The 19,014-nt window shown below is 43.2% G+C and overlaps 1 protein-coding gene across 8 annotated transcripts in view; it reads left to right on the top strand.

The window, feature by feature from the left end:
* The window catches only part of LOC126481363 (uncharacterized transporter slc-17.2-like), a 643,476-nt gene that overhangs the window by 425,773 nt on the left and 198,689 nt on the right, over nucleotides 1-19,014 (top strand). For 7 of the 8 annotated variants that reach the window (XM_050105069.1, XM_050105065.1, XM_050105067.1 and 4 more), the window contains one exon: nucleotides 16,396-16,579. The exons of the other annotated variant lie outside the window; for it this stretch is intronic. In XM_050105069.1, the coding sequence (XP_049961026.1) occupies nucleotides 16,396-16,579 (184 nt within the window). The remainder of the gene's footprint in view (nucleotides 1-16,395; nucleotides 16,580-19,014) is intronic. 8 annotated transcript variants of the gene reach the window in all.

The raw sequence follows: 19,014 nt of genomic DNA on the forward strand, positions 1-19,014 counted from the left end.
GTCCTTCTACATTCTTCGCCGTGATGTTTACCATTTTTGATTGTTTGCAAGAGCTCTTGTGTTTTTACCTATTCTCAGAACTAAGTGCTTATGGCTCTAGTATTACTTTGATGTATAGGGGTTCAGTCACTGTCAGTTATTTATTTATTGTTGTTTATATATACACCTGATGATGTGGCTACAAGGTACGAAACCAGCAGTGCCTTAGTGTAGCTTTTTGCAGGTTTCTTGCCATAAAAAAACACTTATTCTTGTGAGCACTCATGAAAGCTAGTCCGTAAGTGCGTACTGTAATCACGAAGACGGCAGCTTGCAATCCCGCTAAGCGACGTAATTCGACATATCGACATCTACATCTACATATATATTCCACAAGCAAAGGAGTGATGCATGGCGAAGAGTTATTCTCTTCCCTATTCCACTCGGAAATAGTCATTTCCTTTCCTATTATACTCGCAAATAGAGTGAGAGAAAACGGCTGTCTATACACCTCTGTGAGAGCCATAATTTCTCTCATCTTCGTGGTCCCTACGCCACTCCGGCCGGCATGTCTACACATCTACATGGTTACTCTGCAATTCACACTTAAGTACCTGGCAGAGGGGTCATCGAACCATTGTAATACTGATGAATTCTTCTCTAGTTATATTGTCCGCAGCTTGTGGTCGTGCGGTAGCGTTCTCGCTTCCCGCGCCCGGGTTCCCGGGTTCGATTCTCGGCGGGGTCAGGGATTTTCTCTGCCTCGTGATGACTGGGTGTTGTGTGATGTCCTTAGGTTAGTTAGGTTTAAGTAGTTCTAAGTTCTAGGGGACTGATGACCATAGATGTTAAGTCCCATAGTGCTCTGAGCCATTTTCTCGAGTTATCAGCCCAGTGGTGGCGTGGTCTTGTCGCAACGTTTCAGTGAGTTTCGTACCCATCATCTTCTGGCGAACACAATCTTCGCCAGAAGATGATGGGTACGAAACTCACTGAAACGTTGCGGCAAGACGACGCCACTACACGGCTGATAACCGGAGAAGAATTCATCAGTGGAATACGCCGAGAAAGACTGCAATAGCATACATTTTCGTACTACTTCTCTACCATTCCACTCTCGAATGGCGCGTGGCAAAAAGGAACACCTGAATCTTTCCGTTCGAGCTCTGATTTCTCTTATTTTATTATGATGATCATTTCTCCCTACGCAGATGGGTGTCAACAAAATATTTGCGCATTCGGAAGAGAAAGTTGGTGATTGAAATTTCGTAAATAGATCTTGCCGCAAAGAAAACCGCCTTTGTTTCAGTGACTGACACCCCAAATCGCGTGTCAATCAGTGACACTCTCACCCCTATTGCGCGATAACACGAAACAAGCTGCCCTCCTTTGCACTTTTTCGATGTCCTCCGTCAATCCTACCTGGTAAGGATCCCATACCGTGCAGTAATATTGCAGCAGAGGACTGACAAGTGTAATGTAGGCTGTCTCTTTAGTGGGTTTGTCGCATCTTCAAAGTGTTCTGCCAACAAAGCGCAGTCTTTGTTTCGCCTTCCCCACGATATTATCTATGTGGTCTTTCCAATTTAAATTGCTCATATTTGTAATTCCTAGGTATTTAGTCGAATTGACGTCCCTTAGATTTGTGCGATTTATCGTATACCCAAAATTTATCGGATTTCTTTTAGTACCCATGTGGATGACCTCGCACTTTTCTTTGTATAGTTCCAATTGCCACTTTTCGCACCATCCAGAAATTCTCTCTAGATCATTTTATAATTAGAATTGATCGTCTGATGATTTTACTACAAGGTAAACTTCAGCGTCGTCTGCAAACAATCTAAGGGGGCGCTCAGATTATCACCTAGATCATTTATATAAATCAGGAACAGCAGAGGGCCTATGACACTACCTCACGGAACGCCAGATATCACTTCTGTTCTACTCGATGATTTACCGTCTATCACTACGAACTGTGACCTCTCTGAGAGGAAATCACGAATCCAGCCACACAGCTGAGACGATACTGCATATGCACGCAATTTGATTGATAGTCGCGTGTGAGGAACGGTATCAAAAGCCTTCCGGAGATCTAGAAATATGGAATCGATCTGAGATCCCTGGTCGACAGCACTCATTACTTCATGGGAATGAAGAGCTAGCTGTGTTGCTCAAGAATGATATTTTCTAAATCCGTGCTGGTTATGTATCAATAAGTCATTTTCTTCAAAGTGATCCATAATGTTCGAGTACAGTATATGCTCCAAAATCCTACTGCAAATTGAGGTCAGTGATATGGGTCTGTAATTCAATGGGTTACTCCTATTTTCTTTCTTGAATATTGGTGTGACCCTAGGAACGGATCTTTCGTCAAGTGAGCGATTGTATATGGTTGCTAAGAAAGGCGCTATTGTGCCTGCATACTCTGAGAGGAACCTGATTGGTATACCATTTGGACCGGAAAACTTGCCTTTCTTAAGTGATTTGAGTTGTTTCGCAACATCTAAGATATCTACTTTTATGTCACTCATGCTAACGGCTGTTCTGGTTTCGAATTGTGGAATATTTACTTCGTTTTCTTTCTTGAAGGAACTCCGCTTTAGTGGCACCATCATCGGTAACGTTTCCACCTCTATCGCGTAGTGACGGTATTGACTGTTTTTTACAACTGGTGTACTTTACATATGACGTGGCAGATTCAAATGGCGTCACGCAGGCACTTTTTTTTTTATTTCGCGACTCGGGAGTCCAATGTGAAGGCCTACTTCGCAGCCACACGAGGGGTGCTCATCTGCACGCCCGATTCACAGCCAACAAGGGAATGATCCGATCCAGCATGTCGAAACAGGTCCTGAAGCTTTCTAGACGGGATGAATACACCGAAAGAAAGACCCTGTCAAAATCTTACATGCTAAGACGTACTGCAAGTATTTAATGTTGAAAATTGCCCAAATTCGTAGCTCTACAGGCGGATAGAGACGTATTAGTCGACCACGATTGCGTTGAATGCCCTTCGGTGACCGCATCGCGAGTTTTTATCAATATCTTTCAGGAGGACACGCCGAAACACTTGAGAGTATATGCACAATTGTCTCGAAATCATTCACAGTGCCGAGCGTTTTCCGTAGTCGCCACTGTACTCGATTACTTTAAAGTCACTGAGCGTTTACGATAACGGCCACTAGAGGCCAAGTGCAGTAATACCGTGGTCGTGCTATACATCTCTACCGGAACTGTAACACGCTGCGCATGCTCAACATTGCAGACGCATAATTATCCTTGGTTGTCGGTGCTTCGGTAAACAGATAATAGGACTCGGCGCAACAGTAATTTGTAAAGCGAATTTCAGTTATGGTGGACAGTTTCTCTAAAACAGCTGTCCACAGCTCTTTAGAGGCGTTTTCTTGAGATATGGTTCAAATGGCTCTGAGCACTATGGGACTTAACATCTTAGGTCATCAGTCACCTTGACTTAGAACTACTTAAACCTACCTAACCTAAGGACATCACGCACATCCATGCCCGAGGCAGGATTCGAACCTGCGACCGTAGCAGCAGCGCGTTTCCGGGCCGAAGCGCCTAGAACCGCTCGGCCAAAGAGGGCGGCCTTTCTGCAGATATGAACCATGCAGAACTGTTCGTGACAGGCAATACACCATTATCGATGGATATCTACGAGATTGGGGCCTCCGAATCGCAACTGAGATTAACATTGCTGATTTCAAGTTTTCTTCGACCTGGTTAAGAAGATTCAAGAAATCGTACAATATAGCAGCTCGCAAAACGGAGAGAGAGTGTCTCGCATCAAGACGAAGATTGCTGTTATTGCCACATCTGCTGTGTCTAGCGCGAGTTATATTTCCCGGAAAGACTAGTCACTGGATGACACCTGAGGAACAAATTCATTAGAGACATTTCAACCCTTCTAAAACCTCCCAACTCAACTAATTGTGATGGAACTGTGAAAGGAAATCGCGAAGGAATAACCGCAACTAAACCGAGACCGGGAAGACCTCATATACTGGCGGAAAGGGACCGTCGAACATTGCAGAGTGTGTTTGTAAAAAATCGCGTGAGATCAACTGAAGGAATCACTCGTGAGTTCCAAGGTGCTAGAAGCAGTCCAGCTAGTTGACTATCGTAGGGACTTAGAAAGAATGGGGTATAATGGTTGAGCAGCTCTTGATAATCCACACATATCTGTGGTCAAACCTAAGCGACATTTGAGGTAGTGCAAAGAACGACACCACTGTACAGTGGATGATTGGAAACGGATGATATGAACTGATGAACCACGTTCGCCATGTGACAATCTGATGGACGGGTTTGGGTTTGACGAATGACTGTAGAATGTTACTTATCATCTGTAGTGCCAACAGTGAAGTATGTAGGAGACGTCTTTTGTGGCTGGAGTATGATGCCCTTATTGAGGTTGAAGCAATCGCTAAATCTGAAGGATATTAAAACGTTTTACAGTACCGTGTACTGACTATAGCAGATGAACAGTTCGGAGACGATGGTTCAATCAGTGTGACAATGCACCATATCATGAAGCAGAATTTGTGAGGTAATGATCTGTGGACAATAACAATACTGATATGGACTGGTGGACTGGTCTGGCCAGAGTTTGAACCTGAACGCAATGGAATACCTTCGGGATGAGTTAGAACATCGACTTTGCTCCAGACCCCAGTGTCCAACGTCACTACCTTCTCTGGTTTCGGCTCCTAGGTAACCCGAGCAGAGTTCAAGTTGCCACCCCATATTAGCATCCACTAACATATGTGCAGATACTATTGACTAGACAGTGTGCGTACATGTAGATTAGTAAATCAAACATTACCTTCATTCAACAGTAAAAATTACCTTGCTATATGCGAACAATATGAAAAGTAAGATTTTTCGTTCACTAATATGCGAGATGTAGACATACAGTTTTAATGATCGCTTCGAAAAATAAATTTACTTGATTAATATTTTCTTTGCTTGCAGTTACAGTCAATAACGCTGGTACACACTGAAATCCCTGTGCCGTAATACCGTATCACGTCGCTAGGGAAGCCAAAACAAAATAGCGAAGAGCACTGTAAAAGTGCTGTCGATGCTACAGTGGGGACGGGACTTCAGAGTGTAACAGGAATGCAGAATTAATTACATCACTTTAATATTTCGAGGTGATGAATAACACTATATGACTTCACTCTGTAAATGATTCGCCGGCGGAACAGGCTGTAAGAACTGAGAGAAACGTTCTTCGTAAAAAGAGTTCCTGTGGTACTTCCCCGGCGAAAGAACAGGAAAATAAAAAAAGGAATACAGAAGAAACATGGCTGACGTGGCAGGGCAAGCCATTTGCATTTGAGAAGCCCGGCAAAGGAGGCTCACGAAACACGCTGCGGACAAGTTTGCAGCGGTGTTACAAGTGTAATGGTCGATGGAGGCGCGCGATGCGAACGTCCGGCCGCGGTGACCTATCACGCAGTGGGGGCGGAGTCGAGAACGAGAAGGGGGGGGGGGACGGGGAGGCAAAGAGCCAGAAATCACGGGGATCCCCCGCCCCGTACGGACCGCCCCCGTCTCTGACCATTATTAAATATAGCCCGGGCAGCGGGAGAGCTATGAGTTCCTGCTTACGATAGTTATAGTCACATTGACAGGAAACTGAATCAGTCACTATGTGGGTGTCAACAAGAGTTGACTGATAAGTAGAGTTTCCTTGTTACTTTTAATCTGAGCTATCTGTAGTCTGCTCTTCCAGTAAAATTTTTCCGGGTTTGTGACTGCATTGTCAAAATGTAAAACTACCGACGTTTCGGTCCCTGTTGCAAGCGATCTTCTTCAGTGTGTCTCTGTTTAAACCAAAACACCCTGAAGAAGGTCGCTTCCAACACAGACCGAAACATCAGTAGTTTTATATATTGACAATGCGGTGACAAACCCGGAAAAATTTTATTGAGTGTGACAACGGCCGCGGAAGCCTACGTTTATAGTCTGCTTCTTGTTTGATTCAGTGCTGTAATGCTGAGTACTTGCGGTTCTTACGTTTTTTCAGATCATTCGATGTCCTGCATGTCAGGTTTGAAAAGCATGAATGCTATGTGATGGTGCCTGACTAAAAGATTTTTTCCACTGTGAAAATAGCATTATGGTTGTAACCGGCTGTGAATAAAGTGAGTTACAAGACAGCATTGTGGTCATCATACATTTCAACAAAAGTATTCAGCCTTTTCGCAGTCATTGTCCGGTAGCAATATGTCCGCCATTGCCGACACGCGAAACTGGAATTTGCAGACCTCTCTTGTCTCTCATACAGGTTACAGACGTTTATCCGCCTGTCTGGCACTGACAATGACAGCCACGCCGATCTGAGGAACTTTGCAAACGACACACTTGTGTGTCAAATTCGCTGTTTCCTATGCACGAGTTTGTGAAACACGCACGCTGAAGTACGAATAAAGTTTATCAAATTTAACCTCACTTTATAAGCAGCTGTCACGCTGCGCATATTGTGTCATGAAGTGCTTTAACAGTACTGGGAATGGTTAAAAAGAAAAGAATTTCTTGCACTGACGTTAGCTCTCTGTATGAAGGAGAAAAAGAAAACAATACACTAGTCCGCGGAATGGTATAAACTGAGAGACAGATATACGCATGAAAATCTGCTGAAGGACATATTGCAATCACAGTCTGATGATTACACCAATTGTCTCCGAATGGACAGCCAAACTTTTGATAACTTATTGAAACAATTTCGCACTCACACTGAAAAAGGGAACACAGTTATGCGAAGATCTGTTCTCTTCTACTCCGTCTTCTAATGAAAGTTCATTAAATACCACAACATAAGAATAAGCGCATCGTCTGGGGAGGAACTGGAGAGCTTCAGTTTTTTTATTTTATTTTTTTTTTATTTTATAGAACACTTGCTTATACGTTGTGCATGCAATACTGATTTTCTTCTTACCTCCTTCCTGAGATGTAAACTGGAAAAGACGTAACATTTCTGTACTTTGGTAACTGCCGGTGGTCTTTAGTTTTTGTTCATATACTCTTTTGATCGCAGTTTACAGTGCGTAAATTCAGGATACAGTGAGAAAAATAAATTTTAATAAAAGCTCTATCTCGTTTAACATGGGGGGGGGGGGGGGGGGGGGGACGAAGCTTCAGCGCAAAGTACGTCCGACATCTTGTCAGATCCGCCGACAGTCAAAATGTCAGAATCACAAACACGTCAAACTGGTCTGATCCAACTTACCGTGTGGCCTTAGAAGCGTCTGACTTACAGGCGTAAATCAAGCAGTCAATTCAAACATTTTTAATTAGTTGACAAGGAACGGCCCTACCACAGTCATAACGATAGGAGCCGCTCAGTTTCACTCATTGACTGATATGTACGTGCGGTATACATTTCAGTTAACGAGTGAAGTCAAGAGTTACAAACAAACAAGGAAACGAATACTAAGAACTAGAATATGGGGAAAAGGCACTATTACTCGGTCTCAGTTTTAGCGTTTGTTTAAACGTCAACTGAAATAAAAATGATGTTAAGGAAGCCACTATAGGGTAGAGACGAGCGGGAGAGAGATGTAGTGACCGCGATGATTGACAGTGGAACAATGGCGTCTGTTAGCTGGCCTGTGGGCCGTAGCATCTCGTCATACTATGCAGGCGGCGATCGACAGTTTTCTTCGGATAGCATGAATTCCAGGTCATTTACGTTTCGAAAATAGTAAACCTTACACTCTGCTCTTTTCACAGTTTCGGGATGACGCAAGGCATTCGCCCAGATGGTTCCTACAGTAACAAGTGTCCGTCTTGCAAACGATCTTTCTGGAAATTCTACAGATCCGTTAGACTGCCATTACATGGCCGGACCTAGCCGCGTACTACCTCCCAGAAAGGTGCCCTGGGCTGATGCAGTACTCCTTCAAATCAAGTAGGCCCTGTATTAGTCACCGCCATCTTGGGCACGATCAATAGTTACAGTTTGAAAGTTGGCGTAGTAAAATTAATCCATCCCAAAATTTCTCTTGTACAGAGGGAATGATATTCAGTAACTCCTCCTTCACTCGCGTCTCCGGCACGCAAGGCTTTTTTATTTTAATTAATAAGTTAAATCGCTAAGAAAATAATTGCAGTATTGTTACTACAATACCTCTCGCCTGTTCTAGCCATCAGCTCACAAGAATCTTCTTAAATATACCTGTTATCCTACTTTAAACAAATGCAATAACTATGTGTTGCTTCCTTTCAATTTATCGTGAGATTCATTAAGAATATCGGAAACATTGCGATACGTGATCATGTAATAGTATTGCACTTATTGGTGATTTTAGATTCAATACCCTAGAGAAGTTAACAGTTCATCTGTCCCTCTGATGCCATGAACTCTTTTGCAATTATTTAACGCAAGATTATGAACAGAGAAACGAGTCAAGAGTATATTAGGCCACCTTCTGTACCTTCAAACCTAGGAAAGAATGTGTCATTGTGATGGTTCCCACAGTAGTGGGAATGCATACAAATAAGCTACAATTATCAGCAACCAAGAGAAGCTACCAAGATACCATGACGTCAGCGTCGAAGCAGCGGATCATGAGACAGTAGTGAATTAGTGAGAGGAAGCGACAGACCCGTCCAGAAATATGAAACAAACCAATACTGAAACATAGCTCCGCCCAATCCCCTCACGTGAATATGGTTTCTGTGAATGCCCTAGTGTGAAGAACGCACGTTGTACATTAGTTTCGATACACTTACAGCCACACTTCACAAAATATTACTTTATACTTTCTCAGTTTTTAAGTTATTAAATTGTCTATACCTCCGATACTTGTCTCATTTCAACCATACTGAAATTCATTTATCTCTTTTTTTTAATCCTGCTATGATAATGACAAAAGAAAATCGAGTTATAAATGTTTATTTGTTAGAACATAACACAAACACCAGAACAGAAAATATAAATTCACTTTTTAACAGCAAAACCAGCATAATTGCCTTGAGGATTATAGAACCATTACACAGGGTCATTTTAATTATTGCAGAAAAATGCCCAGATAAACTGTTACTAATTTCTTTGCAAATTAGCTCCACGTCGCTACAGCTACATCGACAGATCGATTTCTAGACATTTTAAAAATAATTCAAGATCGAACGCACCTTTTACATTCTAGAAAACAATGTTGTATGAAGGCATTATAACAAACAATCGAGCATTATGCGATCGGCATAGATGTTTATGACTGCTGTAGTTACTTCTATCACGCTAGAGAGAGGAGCGAGACTAAATATTAGTAAATAATTCTAAGTAAAACGTGTCGCTGAAAAATCGTACAAACGAGGCGTTATAAACTCCCTTGTAATTGAAATCAGGTCACAAGAAAAGCGATGCGAATACTACTGAGACCAATGGCGGGAAGAAAAGAATTAACAACGAGTAACACGAGGCATTTACCAAGGATAAGTTTGGCAAGGTCCTTGACTACATAATAGATTTGAGTTGTTCCGCACAAAATGTGCATCTAGAGTAGTATATTTTGCTGAGTAAGCCTGTATCAGCTTGCCTTTTATTTTGCGGCATTGCTTACCCTCTGAAAATGACTATGAGGGACCTTTATGAAATAAAGGTAGTCGATTATTGCGTATAATTATAGCGCTCGTGCGAGACGAAGGCCGCGTCCTTCGATTCTTGGCCACTACGTATTATATAGGAATTTATTAGCTTCAAGTCCCTGATCTGCAAAACGAACAATGCAGCAGCTTGGATGTCCAGGAAGGAGATACAGCCTTCAAGCTGTAGATGTAGTTCTTAAAAAAAAGGCGTAGGAAAGTAGGCCCTTACATTTATTCATAAACAGTTTAAAACCAAAAATAATTTCCTTTAATACGCTATTAGCTCCCATAATGTACGTTATATTTCAGACTCAAGTCCTTATAGCTGGTAAACTGCGCTAGAGAAGTTATTAGCTCTTGAAGAGTGGAGAACCAATTTAGCCGAGAATCGTTTTCGGTCGTATCTTCTTTTTTTCCCAATTTTCATCACAGACCTTCCGTGTTCCAAACAGGTTAACTATTATGTATAGTTCATTACACGGATTTCCTCACCTTAAGAATATTACTTCAGTCCGTTCATTACTTGAATAGCCCTTTGTAGAAAAGTAAGAAATATGACGTACTATCGCAAAAATGTGTGTGGTACAGTTTTATTTTCCAGTTGGTAGCAGAAGCTAGTTTCTCAGAAGTATACACGACTGATCTTCATGAAGCATTCTGGCGTAAAAGTAAAGGAACTTCCTTGTGAAGCGTGACCGTGATAAAGGCTTTGTGACTAACAACTTTTTAGTGTTGTACTGAAAACACAAAATACCAAATGTTTTAATTTCCGCTGACAGACGTTACATACAGTCGTTTTTAATTGGAAAATTTCAGACAAATCTTAGACAAGAAAGAGCATTGCTGTTTAGCTTGTCGTCGACGATGAGGTTTTTATAAACGGAGCACAAGCTTCGGTTTGTAGAAAGAAATCTATCACGTCCGTTCCGAGCGGACCATCTTAACATTCGCCTTAAACGATTTAGGGAAATCTTGGGAAACTTACTCCAGAATGGTCAGGAGGATCTGAACCGGCGTCCTCCCTGCTTATTGAGTGTCATACCACTGGGTTATGTCTTTAGGCAAATTAATCTGACGTCAACGTCGTAATTTTCAAGGAAATTGTTTTGATATTACAAGGACAACGTGAGCAAACACTCTCCGCCAGCCATGCTGGTTACAGACAGTGCTTCCAATGATAAATAAAGACGTCTGTAAAAGCTACGTCTTCTCTCTAACCTTGCACCGTGTCTCCTCGCGGAAGATGTGCTAATTCGAATTTGGCCCTGTTAGGTGTAGTGGGTTGGCGGATGCTCTTCCTGGTACCACTACTCTCCATCCCACCCCCCTGAACCCCTCCCCACCATCACCACCACCACCACCACCACCACCACCACCACCACCACCACCAATCGTCCGGGCCGCAATTCGTATACCCCGTCTGACTGCATGTAGTGTTCTCATGTTCAGGTGTGAGAAAGTTTTCTAAACGTTTGCGTAGCCTTTATCTGAGGGAGGACGTGGGTACCTGTCCAGTATTTAGGGGAAAATGGGGTATAGTGGCCCCCTCTAAGGAAAACAATTTTCACCATACCATGGTTACTGATACAAGCCTGCCGCTTGCACGTTTTGAGTCTATGTCTATAAGGTGCCACATAAAATATTTTTATATGCAGTATAAACTAATTTATAGAAACCATACGCATTTTTCTGAAGGCTTGCATATTTTCCATTTTTCCCTAGCTAGGAGTGTAACTTGCTCAGTGCCATAGCAACAGCATCCCATGTTTGTTGTTATTATTTTCGGACAAATTTTCTAGGCGTCTTCATGCCGTAGTGCCTGAAACAATGCCAAGAGGCCAGAGCAGACCGTGTACAATCAGATTTTTGTACTCAGGAAAATATAACGTTTTTAAGTAATATAAATTAATGGTCGAAGTAGAGAGGACATAAACTGTAGACTGGCAATGGCAAGGAAAGCGTTTCTGAACAAGAGAAACTTGTTAACATCCATTATAGATTTAAATGTCAGGAAGTCGTTTCTGAAATTATTTGTGTTGTAGACATGTATGGAACTGAAACATGGACGATAAATAGTTTAGACAAGAAGAGTATAGAAGCTCTCGAAATGTGGTGCTACAGAATAATGCTGTAGATTAATTGGGTAGATCACATAACTAATGAGGAGGTATTGAACAGAATTGGGGACAAGAGAAATTTGTGCCACAACTTGACTAGAAGAAGGGATCGGTTGGTAGGACATATTCTGAGGCATCAAGGGATCACCAATTTAGTATTCGAGGGCAGCGTGGAGGGCAGAAATCGTAGAGGGAGACAAAGAGATGAATACACTAAGCAGATTCAGAAGGATTTAGGTTGCAGTAGGTACTGAGAGATGAAGAAACTTGCGCAAGATAGAGTATCATGGAGAGCTGCATCAGACCAGTCTCTGGAATGAATACCGCAACAACAACAACAACAACAACAACAACAAATTAATTAATTGAAAATCGTCGCAAAGGGATAGAATGTAAGGTGATAACATTGTATATAAAAGGGCTTAGAAGTCAGTTTGAGCTATATTATTATGGATGAACACCTTGGCCCCTTTTCCCAATGTGTTGTGTGCCAGTTTTCCCAATCGGACACCATGTTCACTTTAGTGGTTCACTGAGAAAAGTATCAAACTGAATGAAACAACAAGGTACTACATTTTCAGGCCAAAATACGTTCTTTAAACAATGATGTGATAAAAAAGCATTACTTTATGCGTAGGTAATGTAATAAGAATAATACTAATAACTTACTGTACAACAGATAAATGAAAATCAGAAAAGTTTTTATTAAAAAAATGACGGAACAAGCTTCCTCTCTCAAACTCAATGACAACAGTTACGGTGTATATTAGAACTATTCTGACCACTTCTCGGCAGGCAGAATCACTGTTCCGGGCAAAAATATGTAATGGCCGTTTTCCCGCCCTGGCCACTTTTCCTCTCACGTTTCCCCACCAAGTGTTAAATTTTAGAACATCTTTTTTCAGAATATCTTGAATGGCTTTTGTTTCGCCATATTAATGAATTTACAGGGTGTTTCTAAAATTAATGTAAAAAGCGAAAGGGCTGATAGATTGGATCATAACAAGAAACTTTCTCATAACAACCCCTGTCCACATCAATTATCGTTCGGCACGAGGTGTCATTTAACCGTGTATGCCTATCGATTGTCACATCCTTTCATACACCCCCGGCAAAGTCAGAATTGCATCAGATGTTGCCATAATTCGCGAAATTCGTCTCGATAGGTGTTTCGTAAAGAACAGATTTTAGGTGTCCAAAGACGAAAAACGGATGCTCAATCAGTTGCACACCACCAGTTAGACAGTTCAGTTCAGTGCCTGCAGTCAGCGCAGTGCCAACTGGACGAGGAAAACATTTCAGGTACACCGCCACTCAGAATCGACACAAAGAGCCCTCAGGAGATGGCATAAATAGCGTCAATAAAATCACCTCCTTCCTTGGGTCATTGATTTTCACACATTTAGAGGTCGAACCTCTGTGCAACGCATGCGCCTTTCTTGAGAATGTTAAAAATATGCCTGTCAGAGACTTCGACATCAATTCAGATGTGTAATGCCTCATAGCTGCTCGAGCATCTGAAAGCAGGCAATCCCTTCGGCACTTGTTAGGTGGGGTTGCCTGCCTCAGGCGTTAGAGCAGCTGCAAGGCATCACTCAGCTGAATGAGTGTCGAAGTCTCTGAAAGGTACATTTTTAACATGCTCAAGGGAGGCGCATGGGTGGCAGTGGAGGGTCTTTGCAGGGGGGGGGGGGGGGGGGGGAGGGACCCTTTCCCGTTTTATTCACGCATATTTCAGTGTTGCATCCATCTGTGATTACACCATAGGAAAGCATGAAACAGGAGGATTGGAAAAGTATAAACACCAGTTGCTGCTTCGGATCACATTCAAATCTCGTCAAATGGATTTGAATGGTCCCCCATTGGTTGCATCCTGTATACCAGAAAAAAATGCGGCCGTACTGCATTCCACAGAAGGGTATGAAAAACGAGGAGTGGAGAAGTATAAACTCCATTTGCTGCTTCGGATAACGTTCAAATTTCATCGAATGATATTTAATAGTCCCTAGCAGTTTCATCCCCTACACCAGAGAAAAATATTGCGATCGCACTTCGCACCAAAAGGATCAGACCACGTTCAGTGGGACTGTAACTCCAAGACGTCCTTAGAGTAGGGTTGAATCCTCTGGGGGAGGGGGGGGGGCGGCAGTAGTGTCGAACATTGGCAAGAATGTCGTACAGTTGCTTACTTCACTGCGAACTGTCGTTTTCGAACTCTAAATTTATGGGAATCAACATTTTCATCGGCCACCGTAAGAAAATTGCATGATTCCAAAGCTGTGTGTCGCGGTTCTGACCCCCAAAGCAGAGGCATCGAAAGAAGGGGTGAAGTGTGGGTAAGATTGGGTGTGACAGCCTCCCAGTCGTGTGACCGGCCACTATGGCGTTGGGCAGAGTTGTGACGGCATTCAGTGTCAATGTGCTGTCATAAGCCCACCTTACGCCTGAAATCAACTTCAGAGCTGTCGCCTTTCTTTTTTGCAAGTTTCGACACCTTGTTTGAAGTATCGACGTCGCAGGGCGCCACGCTTTTGTACTATTACAAAGGAAGATTGTAGGCACATTTGAGCCAAATTTAAAATTTGTGCTTCGCAATGGGAGACAATTACATCTTTTTTAAAAGTAATGCATAAGCTATAGTGGTAATATATTTTGGAGAAATACAGCTCGTTCTGTTTTTATGAAAGCACAATAAACAATCTTCTTGTAATAACGCAGTTTATACTATCATACATTCAAAGACTTTTCATCATGGGGTCATCATCAGTGGGAATTTTAAAGTCTTTATATTCCTTTATTCCTTCACTTATTGTTTGTTACTTTCTTTGTTAGTTTTTCTATGATTCACAGTACCGCATATTAGAAGCAACACTCACTGATTTCCCTAGATCCACGCAGGAAAGTGTACGTGTGTTTCATCCTCGAGCGAGAATCTCCTATCACCTCAGACTAAACTCTGATAGTAGCAACATTGTTGGCTTTACTACACTTCTGTAACGTGTAACTTACAGTGCTTTCCAGCTACAGAGCCCCGCAAGTAATTATTGACGAAAAATTCTGAAGATTTGTTAGTACTTGAATCCATTTATGTGGTGCTTATAGTTAAACTTTCACTACTAATATGCCCCCTCGCCAAAAACGAGTGATTGTAAGACTTTGAAACTTTGCGGAAACATTTGCAATGAAACCTGGAAGAGAAATAACCCTCTCTTTTTCCACTCGTCATTCACCCCCCTCCCCGTCTCCCCGTCCCACAACATTCCAACACAGCACCTAGTGGTAAAACAGCGCTCTTCTCTCTCCCCACCTACGCACTGCTATCCCTTCCCTTTCCCCAACCCTTCATGTTGCTGCTTTCGTTCAACGTGACAGTTGCATTCCAGTCAGCGCTACCGGGAACGCTGGCCATGTGTGTGTGTGTGTGTGTGTGTGTGTGTGTGTGTGTGTGTGTGTGTGTGCGCGCGCGCGCGCGCGCGCACTCGCTTTGTTTTCTGAAGAGGACTTCGGCCGAAAGCTAAATGTGCAACAGTCTTTCCGTTGTGCATGACTGCAACTCAAGCTGTCATCTTTACAGTGACTAGTAATCTACCGTTTCTCTTACATTGTTCATCTTAAACCACGAATTCTGAAAAATCAGCGGTGGCCAAGCTCAGCCTGTTAAATAAACACAAAATTACATTTGAAAATACGAGAATTCTGGTTCACACATTGAAGTATTGGGACTCTGAGATTAGGGAGGTGTTATAAAAAAGTGTATGTGATGACACCAGGTATACACTTATCAATGGATGGAAGTGTCCAATTGATAAAGAAAGAGCAGAGAGAAAGACTGGTTACAGTTTAGCACCTGATATAAGTGCAGGCACTGCAAGCGACCCAGGGCAGCAATTGCGAACATAATCTCTGGACACGTAGGTTGTTGAGCATGTGCTGTGATGTAATCCAGCCAATCAGATTCCGTTCTCTGGGTATGAAATTGGGAGCATCGACAGTTCCAGAACGCTCAGTTCAAGCCATTGTTGACGACGATGGAGGCAATAATCGAAAACGTGGAAATTTATCCGAACGGGGAAAGCTAACTCAGCACTTTTTGTCCAAGGACTACGTCGAGAAAGACTTTCTAGCAATGTAAGGTTTGCTATTGCCGTCAGACAAAATTTCTTTGTAGCAGTTTTACTTATGAGAAAATACTGAACGTAATCCTACATTGGATATCAGTCGGTAATGTGGTACAGTGATTCCAGAATGAGATTTTCACTCTGCAGCGGAGTGTGCGCTGATATGAAACTTCCTGGCAGATTAAAAGTGTGTGCCGGACCGAGACTCGAACTCGGGAACTTTGCCTTTCGCGGGCAAGTGCTCTACGATCTGAGCTACCCAAGCACGACTCACGCCCCGTCCTCACAGCTTTACTTCTGCCAGTATCTCGTCTCCTACCTTTCCAACTTTATAAAAGCTCTCCTGCGAACCGTGCAGAACTAGCAGTCCCGAAAGAAAGGATATTGCGGAGACATGGCTTAGCGACAGCCTGGGGGATGTTTCCAGAATGTGGTACAATGTTGGACGCCTTTCATATTTGTTCGTCTGTATCTACTATTTGCCGGAATTGTCGCTACAATCGTAAGAGTCATCGGTTACCGGTGATGGTAATGAGTGACCGACTCCCGCCTCCTGGGTGTTGCAGGGCTTCAGCCTGCCGAGCGTGTACCAGCTCTACACCCGCTGGGCGGCGCCCGAGGAGCGGACGGCGCTGATGGGGGTGGCCTACACCGGCTTCCCGCTGGCCAACGTCGTCATCTTCCCGCTGTCCGGCGTCCTCTGCCAGGCCACCGCGCTCGGCGGATGGCCCTCCATCTTCTACGTCACAGGTCAGCCTCTCCGCTCTCCACTCTCTTAACACACTGATGGAAATGGGAAGTACTACCCCCCTAAATACCTTGAAAGAGCGTTACCAGACTGATCAGTATTTCTGTTCCAGTGGGGTATGCTGATTACAGTTTGATCCTCATGCAAGCTTATATGCAGTATATAAAAATGTCCTTTCTACTGATGTAGGAATAGCTAGCGCTATTCGTCCACGAGACTCAGAGGGCCATAGACACGGGTTCGCAGGTTGATGCCGTGTTTCTTGACTTCCGCAAGGCGTTCGATACAGTTCCCCACAGTCGTTTAATGAGCAAAGTAAGAGCATATGGACTATCAGACCAATTGTGTAATTGGATTGAAGAGTTCCTAGATAACAGAACGCAGCATGTCATTCTCACTGGAGAGAAGTCTTCCGAAGTAAGAGTGACTTCCGGTGTGCCGCAGGGGAGTGTCGTAGGACCGTTTCTATTCACAATATACATAAATGACCTTGTGGATGACATCGGAAGTTCACTGAGGCTTTTTGCAGATGATGCTCTGGTGTATCGAGAGGTTGTAACAATGGAAAATTGTACTGAAATGAAGGAGGATCTGCAGCGAATTGACGCATGGTGCAGGAAATGGCAAATGAATCTCAATGTAGACAAGTGTAATGTGCTACGAATACATAGAAAGAAAGATCCCTTATCATTTAGGTACAATATAGCAGGTCAGCAACTGGAAGCAGTTAATTCCATAAATTATCTGGGAGTACGCATTAGGAGTGATTTAAAATGGAATGATCATATAAAGTTGATAGTCGGTAAAGCAGATGCCAGACTGAGATTCATCGGAAGAGTCCTAAGGAAATGCAATCCGAAAACAAAGGAAGTAGGTTACAGTACGCTTGTTCGCCCACTGTTTGAATACTGCTCAGCAGTGTGAGATCCGTACCAGATAGGGTTGCTAGAAGAGATAGAGAAGATCCAACGGAGAGCAGCGCGCTTCGTTACAGGATCATTTAGTAATCGCGAAAGCGTTACGTAGATGATAGATAAACTCCAGTGGAAGACTCTGCAGGAGAGACGCTCAGTAGCTCGGTACGGGCTTTTGTTGAAGCTTCGAGAACATACCTTCACCGAGGAGTCAAGCAGTATATTGCTCCCTCCTACGTATATCTCGCGAAGAGACCATGAGGATAAAATCAGAGAGATTAGAGCCCACACAGAGACATACCGACAATCCTTCTTTACACGAACAATGCGAGACTGGAATAGAAGGGAGAACCGATAGGGGAACTCAAGGTACCCTCCGCCATACACCGCCAGGTGGCTTGCGGAGTATGGATGTAGATGTAGATGTAGAATGCTTGGAGTCCACAGGTAGTGGGCGCAACACAGCATGCCTAGAGGACTTGCACATGTAGCATATCGCTATCTTTTGGACTTTGAGAGGAGTCGAATCATTGGCGTAAGGGATACGGGACAGACTGCACTCTGCAGTGCAGTGATCGCAGACTGAATCGACAGGAGGTGTGACAAGAAGTGTTGGTACGAGGCCTTAGAAGTTTACAACTGGTAGATCGTAGAATTGTTCCATTGTCTCTGAAGAATGGACGACAGAAGGTGAAATAAGGGGAGAGATTACAAGCAGTGTGTCGCCATGAACCATTGGTAACAGGTTACTTGATATCTCGAGTTGCCATACGTCGTTCACCGCTCACACTGTATGACTAGTCACTTAGTATGCAGTCAGAGACGACTTACATGTCAGATAGTGGAGCGGCTCTAGAGATCCATGCCTCTCCAACTCCTGGAACCAAAGTATGCTGAGCCATTGGTTACGACTAAAGAGCTGACTTGGTAACTGTTCAAGGGTAGTTGTATGCTCGCCACCATGTGTTAAGAATTTTAATCACTGTTGTCATATCCTTCATGGCCAGTATACCAAGTGCAATTTATCAGCTGGATAATGCAAGCGTGCACACTGCTGTTCACACTACAAAAGGTTTGGTTCAAATGGTTCAAATGGCTCTGAGCACTATGGGACTTAACAGCTGTGGTCATCAGTCCCCTAGAACTTAGAACTACTTAAACCTAACTAACCTAAGGACAGCACACAACACCCAGCCATCACGAGGCAAAGCTACAAAAGGTTTGATGACTGTGCAGGTCGCCTGGGCACCTGATTTGTCAGCCACAGAACATACACTATCTGATTAAAAGCATCTGGACACCCCTATTTAATGTGGAACTGACCACCGAATGTCCCGAGAGTCCGGCTCGCCAATGTAAAGTGAGACCAGGATTACTGTCGATCATTTTATTCATGGCGGATATAATTGTTATAGGACATTTCGAAGTTTTTTACATTGACTATTTTTCACAAATATTGAATTTATTATATGTTGAACGATTGGCCAAGTTAGGCCAGGCAGGCCATTTTCAAAATCTAGTTC

The sequence above is a fragment of the Schistocerca serialis genome, chromosome 5, assembly GCF_023864345.2.
Source record: "Schistocerca serialis cubense isolate TAMUIC-IGC-003099 chromosome 5, iqSchSeri2.2, whole genome shotgun sequence".
NCBI classification, from domain to species: domain Eukaryota; kingdom Metazoa; phylum Arthropoda; class Insecta; order Orthoptera; family Acrididae; genus Schistocerca; species Schistocerca serialis.